The sequence below is a fragment of the Mycetomoellerius zeteki genome, unplaced genomic scaffold (assembly GCF_001594055.1).
Source record: "Mycetomoellerius zeteki isolate Tzet28-1 unplaced genomic scaffold, Tzet1.0 scaffold174, whole genome shotgun sequence".
NCBI classification, from domain to species: domain Eukaryota; kingdom Metazoa; phylum Arthropoda; class Insecta; order Hymenoptera; family Formicidae; genus Mycetomoellerius; species Mycetomoellerius zeteki.
Genome location: NW_017256696.1, coordinates 182,704 through 195,021, shown reverse-complemented (window position 1 = coordinate 195,021; position 12,318 = coordinate 182,704). Strand labels below are relative to the sequence as shown.

The following is a 12,318-nucleotide window of genomic DNA, read 5'->3' as shown; positions in this document are numbered from 1 at the left end:
GCCTCGCGAAACCTCAGAAAAATCCATCTGCGTGTGAATAACGTGAATCTCGCTTGTTAAAACAGGTTCAACGTTTGCACTATACTTTTGATCCTTTCGGACATTTTGAAGGAGATCAATGAAGGAGAAAAAAACCTGTAAAACATTAATTATATAAAAAATTGAGTTCGGTGAAATAAGTTAGATTTCATAGATAATGTAGCTTATAATATGGTGAGCAAAAGACATCACACATACAAGGCTCGATAATAGATGGTTTTTGAGCTATAATGTGCCAAAGATGTTTTTTTTTAGCTACAGTACCAAAGATGTGTGAACACAAATTTTACACCTTTAGTACATTACAACTCAAATATATATTTAGTATCATAATAATAGCTTTATTGATGTGCATACAATTTACAAGAAAACCAAGAAAGACAGAATATTATGGTAGCAAGCACAATCAAAAGGTGAGGTAACAACATAAAGCTGCATAGAAACCTAGACTTAACACTTAGAAAATAGATAAGCTACATCAAGATACGAGGGGGGACCCAAAAAAAACGGGAATTTCGTCATAACTTCTTTATTTCTCAATATTTTAACACCAAATTTTGATCACCTTCAAAGTATTCGCCATTGACCACAACGCACTTCTCCAAACGATTCTTCCATTGTTCAAAACAGTTTTTAAATTCACTCATCGGGATGTCCTTTAAGCCTTCCAGCGATTTTTGTTTCACCTCCTCCACAGTGGCAGATTCGATTGCAGAGGTGTTGTGCACGCGGAGTTCGTTCCCCCGGGTCAAACTGCCAACCAGAAGCTCTACTTGGAGGTTTTTGTTCCCCAGACTCAAAAGGAATATGAAAGGAAAGCGTTTTGCCACTGTGGAGGAGGTGAAACAAAAATCGCTGGAAGGCTTAAAGGACATCCCGATGAGTGAATTTAAAAACTGTTTTGAACAATGGAAGAATCGTTTGGAGAAGTGCGTTGTGGTCAATGGCGAATACTTTGAAGGTGATCAAAATTTGGTGTTAAAATATTGAGAAATAAAGAAGTTATGACGAAATTTCCGTTTTTTTTGGGTCCCCCCTCGTACATATTAAACAAATTTCAAAATTACAAATAAGAAAATTACGAGTATTTGTGTGACGTTAGTTACATTTGAAAAATACAATAATCATAAGTATCATGATTCCATTTATACTATAACTCTAGAATCATCCACTGTTGAGCTTTGTGTCTACACGACATCTTTTGTTCTCCGCATTATAAGTTACGTTATATATAAAAACTAACTTATTTTTCATCGGGATCCAATTTTCTACATAACTCATGCGGGGTCCTTCCGATGCAAAATTGCAATTCAATAATTAACCGAACTTCTTAGAGATTCTAAAAAATCGAGTAAACTAAAATAATCATTTATTCTTTTGTTATTCATAATCAGTTTCCGAATTCGCCAAACGGAAATTGCCCGTGTAACGCTTTCACTTTGTAAAGACCGATCGCAAACATACCGGCGCCTCGCATTCCATCCGCGGATATTCCTGTAGTTGTACGTTGCATATCGCGCATATAAATTCCGCTATGCGATTGATAGGAGTGCGAATATCCGCGCGGATTATTCGTGAGGAAGGCATGGAGAGGTTGCTGATCTATTGGCGCAGCGGCGTGGCAATATTTCGCCAGGATCCACATTCCGTGCCAGGTGGGCTACCGTCGCTATTAAATAAAGCGAGAAACGCGGCAAATGATAAATAGAGTGATTACCGACGAGGGACGGTACTACACCAGCCACCGCGTATGAAATTGTCCAATCATCATCAGTTGGTTTGTGCCTCGAGTAATTCTCTCTTTTTCGCTTTCTCTCTCTTTCTTTCTCTTTCTTTCTGGTTTTTCCGAGTGCTCGCGCTCGCGTAATAATCCACAGCTACGTTACGTGCATTTATCCGCTGCGGCGTAGAAAAATGCGGCTGTAACCAGACGAGGATCGTACATTTCTGAGATGATTGCGGCAAACGAAGTCAATGATTCGGCGGCCTATAATAATTCAAGATGAGTCGGAATTGCTTAATTTATAAGCTCATCGAAATTATTGTGCAACACGTAATCTTAATACTCGATCTACAATAATTTGCGACGAGACGATTGGCGGAAAGGCTATTTACACCTGGGCACATCCGAATGACCGCACTATCTTCTCCCGTGCTGCGGCTCAGCATCACGCAACTTGCTCCTTAGTCTTCTTGTTGCGGTTAGCGCAACCATCCAAGCGCATCGCGTATTATTTGTCGCAATTGCAGACTATTTAATCGGTTTATGAACACTTATGGGCGCTTGATCGGTGATAGTTTTTATGATGCATTCTGCCTCATATATCATAGGTCCGTATTTATTTTTGCATAAACCAATATGGTAACACTATTATATTCTTAAGAATTTATAAGAATGTATGTGTTTGATTGCTGATAAGGACTCCAAAGACAGGTGAAACGTTCAAGAATATTGAATAAAGAAGACACTGTATATCAAATGGAGTGACGTAAAAAACGAGAAAAGAAAGGGCTACGAGTCAAAAGTCTGCAGTCGTTAAAATTTACAAAGTTAGTAAATAAAACATATAAATTAGTTAAAATCTAAACTTTAATAACATGTGTCAGTTATAAACAAAAACAGACGTTTCGATCCTTATCGGATCATTATCAATGTTAGCGTATAATTAGTTAGAACGGAGAAACAGTTTTTAAAAAATAATGATTCGCTCTCATCGTAATTTATACGCTGTTATCAATTCTTCGATTTTTTATCTCAATCGTATAGGTAAAATGTGACTTGGAGATTATGAACGCATAACACTGATATCAATTATAAATTAGCAAATTAGTTCTGTTGATAATTACAATGTATAGGAATGAAGTAAATTTACTGATTTAACAATTCGCGCACCCCCTCCCACGCTGACTCTCGTTAGCCTTGAATGTCTTTGTTATTAACATTAAGTTTAAGTTTTATTAGTATATAGATACATACATATTAAAATCTGTTTTGTATTTAGTAAACTAATGAATTTGATGACCTACAAAGCGTTGGACAATACCATGATGATAGTTGGACAATTCAGATATATTTTTAACGCGTATTGAAGTATTGATAAGGATCTCAATCATAGGTCGAAACGTTTACGATGAATTACGATTAATATACATGTAATGATTTAATTCTTTAATTCACACAATAAATATCTTGTGATTGGCTCAAATAGGCTTATTAGGCTAATTATTATTAAGTCTTATTGTTATTTTATACAGTAGATATACTCTTGAGCTAGCTCCTGAACAACGTATACTGTGACAATGAAAGCGCACATTGGAATAATAAGCAAAAACGTGGTTTAATGGCCCGCGATAACAGCCACCGTGGGAGGGCTTGACGCTTGTTAAACACTCGATTGGATGTATCCACGCGAGTTTTGAAACGTAAACCGGAACAATTTGCACCGCGCCGGCATAATGAAGGAGGTCGCATGCGAGAGATCGTATTTATACACCCCGGGCACTATACGTCGCGCGTGCCAGCACTGCCAGCACGAAATGCAAGACGCCGTTGATGGAGATAGGCCGCATGCAAAACATCGTGTGGGATTTCACGGGATCTCTCGCGCGAATTCGTCTTGCTCGTTCAAACTCTACTCTGGACAGCCGTGAATCTCGTTACGAACGAAAACGAGGAAGCAATAATTACAGTTGCACGACGGTTCCTGTTCGACTTTAGTTAACAGTTCTCGCTTTAATTAATTAAACCTTCACACTTTCAGGAATGTTACACTTTCAGGAATGTGGCAATGCGAGAGATTGCAAAAATCTAATCTAATACCTAATGTCCTCTGATAAAAATTTCATACATTTTTTGAACAATTACTGAACATTTATTAACTTTTGTTTAGTAACTGAGAAATAAAACTTCTCAAGATTCCAATCAAGATGTAACGCATTGCCTGCAGTTACTGCTCAGAAACAATACGCAAAATCTGAATCCATTTATTGAACATAAATAAGATAATGAATGGATTACGCAATATTTTAACTAATAATAATCTACTATTACTGGACAATAAGTAGGCAGATATCTACGAAAATTACACATATTTTTATCAGGAAAACTGCTTCAGAGCTACCGAATAAAACTCTATCAAGTTCTTGTCCATTTCCTATACGGTAAGTAATGAGAATACAGTAACACTAGACAGTAATTGGATGGATAAAAAAAACTACATATATATTTCTAACAAGGTCGTGTGATTCTGTTTCTTCCTTTCGTTAAAATCGCACGTCCTAATAAAGCTGTAGTGATGTTCGAAGAAAAGTGAACGGAAAGAAAAAAATTTTTTCTGTAATTGAAAACGATATGTACAAGTATTGCGTGTCATTGAAACTGTAAATTTGCCTCGAAGACTTTACTCACGCTGGAATCCGATCGTTCGAACATATATCGAATTTCCCGAGTTTAACTGCAAAATTGTATCGAACGTGGAAGAATGTATTGAGAAATTGAAAACATATATTTATAACATATTTCTCATTTTACGAGGAACTTGATAAATTAATAAAACGTAAAAGTAAATTAGCTAAATCATAAAATCAAAACTCAACATATATCTCTATCATATTTCAGTTTAAGAAAGATATAACATTATTAAAATTCCACAAAATTAAAATAATTAAATATTAATAACCAAGCAAATGTATAGTTAATACGTAAATCGAAAACTCATTTCAAAGTTGAGATGTTTTTTATGTTAAAGAAAAAGAATACCTCAAAATAAAAATAGAATTAAGAGAATATATGATTGTATTGTGGAGATTAATATTTTTACGTTATTTCATTCGGATACGCGGCGTGCAAACAAATTGTCGTAGACACATCCGAGGTACGAAATATAAACGCAGGCGTGGATAGAGGATGGTCATCTTCGGTATAAACATTGGTCACCCGGTCGCGGAAATATTAACATTCTATGAGCGTGGTTATTGCTCGGAATGTCGATTACATAGTTCGTTAACTCCGACGCCATTAATATTAATATACTACACAATCTTAGGTATCGCCGGAAAACATCTTCATTACATGCATGCTTACGTCTCCGTGAGTCCGCGATTTAGCCGGGACTAGGCGCAATGGCAAAATCTTGTTAACGAAGAATCCTGAGATTCCGTTATTTCCATTTAAATTCCAGAAGCGCACCCTTAGTATGAACGTGTGTTTGCGCGCACGGGAAGATTTAATTACGCGAAATAAACGGCCATCCCAACTCTCGATTGCAAATAATAATTAAGCACGTCTCAAAATGTTTTAAAATTAGATATTAATGCACTACTGATTAATAACAGGCGAAACGATGAATTGTATATAACGATAATTTGTATGAATTTCCGCGATTATTAACGCATAAAAATTTATTTATTTTAGTTAATGCAAAAATATTATTTATTTTATTCTGCGGAAATAATCCTTTCAAAGGAATCGATTTTAATAATCATAGAAGATATTCTCTGGCACTTTATTTGAGAAATAGCAATAAAATGTAGGCGGAAATATTAAAAAATTTAGAAACTGTATATATCTTTTGCAAGATCGTCTCGTATTATTTTGCGATTTCATTGTTTTTTGTATGAATGAGGTCTGGCGTAAAAAAAATTTGTAAAACAAAAATAATTCGCTGCCGGGGATTGAATCCAGTAGACTTACCGCGATGCAGGTGCATCAGCGCCGTTAATCATAAGCCAGGGAGAGCAAAGAAGAAAAAGAGAGAGCGAAAGAACAACGGGATAAATGTACGTCGGTCCAAGATACGAACAGGAGGAGAGCCGGGATGGTAAGAAAGAAAGATAGAAAGAAACAGAGAGAGAGAGAGAGAGAGAAATCATACAAAAAAGATACGAGACGGAAAACCACGAAGGTAGAGTCAGCGTTTGCAATCGGATTGTGACGTGTACATCAGGCAGCTGTTTCCATAATTACAATCTCCTTAAGATCCGTATCGGTGCTAGAACGTGGTGGTAGAAAGGCACATTATCGCTATTGCAACGGACCCGGACAACGACGACCACGGCGACGAATCGACTGGGAAAATGATACCGCAACTGCGCGCGGCGGAGCGTAACGTAGCGCCGCAATTAATGGCTATATTAAATTACGATTTTCAAGTCCCTTTCCTACGAAACCTCCCCTCCCCTCTCTCCAAAGAAGAAACTCCGATCTCTTTGTAGTAGATCGCTCCGTAGGCGTCCGATTTCCTCATTCGTAATTGCGTTTAAGATGATTTCTCTGTGCATAAAACATTTTATGACGCGAACATATCTTATGCTTCTTACGAAAGATCAATTATATCAAATTAATCTCCAACCAAAAGTGGTTTCTTTATACTTCTGACAAATCTAGAAAATCGCTGTCACCAATAAAAATTTATCTATGTTGTGTTTATACTTTCGTCTAATATAAAATGTAGATCTTTAAAAAGCCTAATTTTACTTCCTTTTTGTGATAAAATTCATCAGAAAGAATTTATCAGACAAGATGCGTTTACACAAGATGAGTTTACTCAATGATGATTTACACAAAAAGGACAATTTTGCTAAAGTATCTAAAAATTTAACTGAATACAGATCTGCAAATAATTTTGTTCGACCATCAAAATAATTACACAGGACACTCAAACTTGCTAGAACGTCAAAACTATTTACAACATTGCTTATTATGCTTACCGTCCTACATAATCATTTTAATAGTTCAACAGAATTATTTTCAAATCTGTATCTAGTTAAATTTTTAGACATTCAACAAAATCGTTCTTTTCATGTAGTTATTATATGCGTGAGTTCAAGTTTACCACATCATACTATCTTCTTAAAAAAACGCAAAGACATACTATAGTTTCTCATGTAAGAGTAAAAAGTTCAACCGTTTGCGCCATCGTACATTAAAGGCATAACAGGAAGAAAGAACCATTAATCACTGTCGTCTCCCTTGTCAACAAACGATCATCTCGTTTTCCCCTTTTTATCTTTCCTTTAGACTACCAGCACCGTCAAACCATCATCTCCTTTTCCCAGGTGCGATACCGATCGCGTGCGCTTTGCTGCGCGCTCGCGTTAACAAAGGATGGAATCGCTGAGAAATGCAGGTGTTTAAAGGCATCCTGCTTGCTCCTCATCGAAGCGTACGCGTGATAATGACGTATGGCGATGGGTGTCGAGACGTGACGAATTTCACGGAGGACAAAGCACAGGGGAGGACGATAATAGCGGTACGATAACTGTGGTCGAAAAATATCGCGACGTTGGGAATGGTCTCGTTAGCGTATGGAAGGCGCGGCGAGATGCGATCGAACACCGCCTGCGTTACTTATTGCCCATTGTCGAGGACCCCTTCGCGCGTTTACCTTCGCGCGAGAGAACTGCACTGCGAGCTATTAGCCGCGATCAGATGGACGCAATTAGGAACGAGTTTTCCGCGTGAGCCACCAATGCGGTCGTTTCGCTTTCCGAGATAATCAAACTGATGGATAGAAACACGGGTGTTTGCGCGACTCTTGCGTTAGGTTTTCTTATTTGATGCGCGTGCTGCCGTTTAGCCAGATGGCCAATTGATGACTTGCAAATATCCTTGAATTACAGACAATGTACTACATTATAACAGTTAACCTCAATAAAAAAATATATATAGCATTCGAGTCTACTACGTTGTCGTATATACGGAAAAAACGGTTTTGAAGTGTCTAAAAATTTAGCCAAATACAGATCTAGAAATAATTTTGTTAGACTATTCAAATACTTACGTAGGATGTTCAAGCTGGTAATATAATTATTTTGATGGTACAATGAAATTGTTTTAGATCTGTATCTAGCTAAATCTCTAAATGTTTCAGCAAAATTGTTCTTTCCGTGTAAAAAAGGTATTTGAAGCTGAATATGATGAGAGATTAATTTAATGAGATCGTGCAATTTGAGTTTGAATTATACGAAATTTTTTTGTTTTCAGAGACTGGTTTATCGAATCTATATTTTTGGTGACAAAAATATAAAGTGAATTTCGATGCTGAAGATACATGAAAAGAAATAATCCTGTAAGGGGGGGTTATTTATCAAGATTTGTGAAGAACTTAAAAGAAGCAATAGCTTATTCTTGTTCAATGTTCTGATGAATTAAAATTAGATTGCAAAGAAAGTGTTTCATCGATTAATTTTTCAGACATGACTGAAACTACTTTCCCTGAAACTTTTGTTGCCACGCTGACGTGCCAAAAATATCCCCGAGTTTATAGAGAAAATTTTAATTCACCTTACAATAATATCGCGCTTTCTAACGACCAAGGAACAATAACTGGTCATCGGCCGGCGGGCTTAAAAGTTATATTCCGAAGTGGGTGTCTCGTGGGTGGGACAAAACCTATGAAGGTATTCAGTCCCGATCAAGAGAAGAGGAAGAACGAAGGCAGAACAGGTAAAGAGAAGGAGGAGGAGGAAGAGGAGGAGGAGACGGACGTAGAAGCCAAAGGCCAAAGGAGCAGTATATCCGTGAAAGAGATCTAACGGATCGGCTGGAATACGTAAGAGCGATAAGAGTCGCGGCGGAAGCCCTCGTTCCTTTGTCGTTGCAGCGATGTTGCATCCGACATTGCACCGCCACGTACACACGCGAGGTTACACCGTACTGCACCGGTCGGCCAACACCGTTCTTCCATTTAGCTATCCGGAAAAAATCGGCCGTGGAATGATCAGCCCTGGTCGAGGCCGGGCGCCCACGTTCCGCGATTTTTACGATCCATTCGTGGCTCGCGTGTCCCACGGAGGACGGAAGAGCAAAGGGCCGACGGTGGAATTGCCGTTTACGGTCAAGGAAGATCCGAATGAAACCGGACACCGCCATTGAATCACCATCTTTATTCAGGTAGTATTAATTAGCTGCGAGTGATCGTTAGTTTGTGTCAGTAGGAAACTCAACCTAAAGGAATAATTTTCTATTATCTTAAACTACGCGAGAAAATCCTTCCTTTTCAAAACAGTTAAGGCTTCATGGAAAACAATGATTTTACTACAGTTTAAAAATTTGGTTCATACAGATCTGCAAATAATTGTCGGATGTCAAAATATTGTAATTAGTAGAACTAATAAAGCTTAAGCATTGGTGACAATGTTCCAAAAAGTTTTGATATTCTGAAAATAGTTTGAGCGTCTCTTATATAATTATTTTCAAATCTGTATGTAGTTAAACTTTTAAATACTTCAAGTTTTTCGTGAAATATGAAATATTGATATGAAAATGAAGAGAAACTTTCATGTGAGCTAAAATATCGCTTAAGTGAAATCGAATATGAATTCTGGTTAAAATTAGACGAAAACATTTCTCCGTAGTTAATAGTACAGTTTACATACAATAGATTAATTGCGAACTCTCTTTGTGCGATAATCTCTAAACAATGAGACTCGATCAAATAGGAACATCCCTTCGAGATGAATCACATCTCGACATCGTTACACCTGCGCAGGACGGTTTCCTTTTACGTTTATAATAATTGTTCTTTGACTCGCGTGGGTTGAGTCATTAATTCCAAAGCGTGGCATTCGTGGGGAAACGGACGAAGGTATGTGCCATAACGATGAAGTCAGCAAACAAAGCATCCAAACGAACACCTTTGTATAATAATTAAAGAACGTGCAGAAGTTAGGTTTTCTATTCAACCGTTCACATTACAGTATTTCATGCGATAATATAATCTGGAATTAGTGATTTCTGTCTCGAATTTCGTTGTACGTTATTCACGCAGTAGCTGAGCTCCTTTCTTGTTCTCTACGTTAATATTGCGGCAGCAAATATTTTTCACCCAAATTCCATACAAGCTGATTTCTCACAATACGCGACGCTAAGTAAGAAGTATCGCATACAAGTAGCGCTAACGTCGGTATAAATTATAATTCTCTGTTTCATTGTAACTCTCGTTTCATTATTGTACCCTTTTCCCTTTAATTTTCATTACTGCGGCGCAAAATTACCCGTCGATGTAATCTAAATTATGCGAAAAAGACGATTTTGCTGAAATATCTCAAATTTAATTATAATAAGGTAAACTCGGGTAAGATGATCATACAGAAAAGATAAGGTTGATTGGAATGACGACAAAGATGCTCTATTTAGCAATTATTGAAGAAATTTATACAACTTATGACTATCTTTTATGGCCATAACAAACTTTACCTTACAGATCAGAAAATAATTTTGTTGGACCACCAAAATAATAATGTAAGACGCTAAAACTAATTGCTAAAAATATTAAAAAATAATTTTTGCAGCACAAATTTATCATGCTTGAATTACCTAAAATAATTATTTAGACGGTTCAACAAAATTCTTTTTAGATTTATACTTATAAAATTTTTAGATACTTCAAAATCGTTTTTCTGTGCACATTCTGAAACGTAACGCAGAAGCGTTTCGACATCAAGCTTCTATATAATTCTCTTTCTATTTCACATTCGTGCCCAGTTACATCTCATCATTTGAAATCGTTCTTGAACGGTCTCTCAGACGCAACCCTCTCACGATCGCGGACATCACCTGGTGATGACCTTAAAACTGGATTTATCCCTTAGCGAAAAATTCGATATCTATCTCTTACTCTCTACCAACTACGGGGTTTTCCATTGCCGCGGTTCTATCGTATCGTCGCACGTATCGGCTCCCACACCGGCCGATTATTCCGCAATCGGCGAGCCGCGACGACGCCTTTCTACACCTGCACCACCGCACTATCTCGCCGATTCTTCTCTCTATCTCCCTCGGACTTCCAGTTTCTTAGCACCTATGAGAGAAAGAGGAGCAGAAAGATTGGTAAGGAAGGCGAGAGAGACGGTCGTACGTGCGGATAACACGGAGCGGTGTCGTTTATTCCCGTTTAAGTAAAGTCAAGGCGACGGCGAACCTTGCGCACACAAATCAGTCAACCCTCGGTGCCGTGCAGAAGGCGATCTCGCGCGAGAGACATCCAATCCATCTCGGTGAAATCACCCTCTACCAACCACGAACGTCCTCCACGTCCTCCACGTCCTCGTCCTCGTCGGTGGCGCGCCGAACACCGTGAGAAAACCGATCGTCGTCGCGCTACCACTCGTTGATGCTGAGGCGCGAATACCGATACCGTGTGTTTCTTTCCGTTCCTGAGATTTGCTGTTCGTTTATTTTCGCACAAACAGTGGCGTCACAATAACCACTCTCAATCAGAGAAAAAGACAGTGGTAGTAACCATATAGAAAGAACGATTTGTTGAAGTATTTAAAAATTTAGCTAGTTACAGATCTAGAAATAATTTTGTTGAACTCAAAACGTCAAAATAATGATTCAGGACGTTTAAATTGGTTATTTGAATGTAAAAAGCGTTTTTACAGTTTCTTATCATGCTTAAAATTCCTACAAAATTATTTTGATGATCCAAAATTATTTTTAGATCTGTATCTAGCTAAATTTTTAGATACTTCAATAAAAGTACCATTATGTTTATCTCTGCAGATATTCTCAAATGATATTAGTAATGTTGGAACTTCGGATGATCGGTTTCTCAAAAATATGGGTTGACAGTCAAAAAATAATATACAAAGATAACCTTACACGGTCAATAACACTGTCAGTATTAACAGATATTGACAATATTACTGTGTGCGATTAATACTGATGGATTGACGTACAATATTGACGGTCTGGACTTTGATTCTCGAGCATCAGTATCGATTTATTAGGATTCATGTCACAGTGCAATAAATAATGTGTGTAAAATTAAAGTATATTGTTAACAATACTGATCATGTGAGGTGGTAAAAATACTAAAAATATTGGTGCATATAGTCAGTATTACTGATTCAATATTACTGATCATTGTTGACCGTAAGGTCACCTTAAAGAACACGACTAATCAATATTGCATAATATTGCTTAATTAACATTGATGTAGCTTTTACAGACATAAATTGTAAGCTGGAAGGGAAGTATTTTCCTTACAAATAAAACTCTTGCTTTTTTATAATAAAATTCACGTATGTTAAGGTACCAGTAAATTGCATTAATATGAAACACATTAATATCAATTATATTGTATATTTAAGGATATTATATAACGTAGGTGTTAAATTCTACATCAAGAAATTATCGCCGATTATTTACATTTCTCGAAATAGTTTCTCGTTTTTCCCCGATGGAAGAACGAATATGCATATCTTGAAATCTGCTATCGTTCGAATTATTATTCCAAACTCACGTGTGTTGAATGATAATAAAGATAATTCAAT

At 37.2% G+C, this 12,318-nt stretch overlaps 1 protein-coding gene across 1 annotated transcript; it reads left to right on the top strand.

Moving 5' to 3' along the window:
* Nucleotides 1-529: 529 nt before the first annotated feature.
* On the top strand, nucleotides 530-1,046 carry LOC108721515 (uncharacterized). Its single transcript, XM_018446085.1, has one exon. It carries the CDS (start codon nucleotides 691-693, stop codon nucleotides 1,027-1,029), a length of 339 nt encoding a protein of 112 aa, XP_018301587.1. The 5' UTR covers nucleotides 530-690; the 3' UTR covers nucleotides 1,030-1,046.
* Nucleotides 1,047-12,318: the final 11,272 nt, after the last annotated feature.

What these genes read in the sequence shown, in the direction of transcription:
- LOC108721515 (XM_018446085.1), top strand. Translation starts at nt 691, where the DNA reads ATGTCCTTTAAGCCTTCCAGCGATTTTTGTTTCACCTCCTCCACAGTG.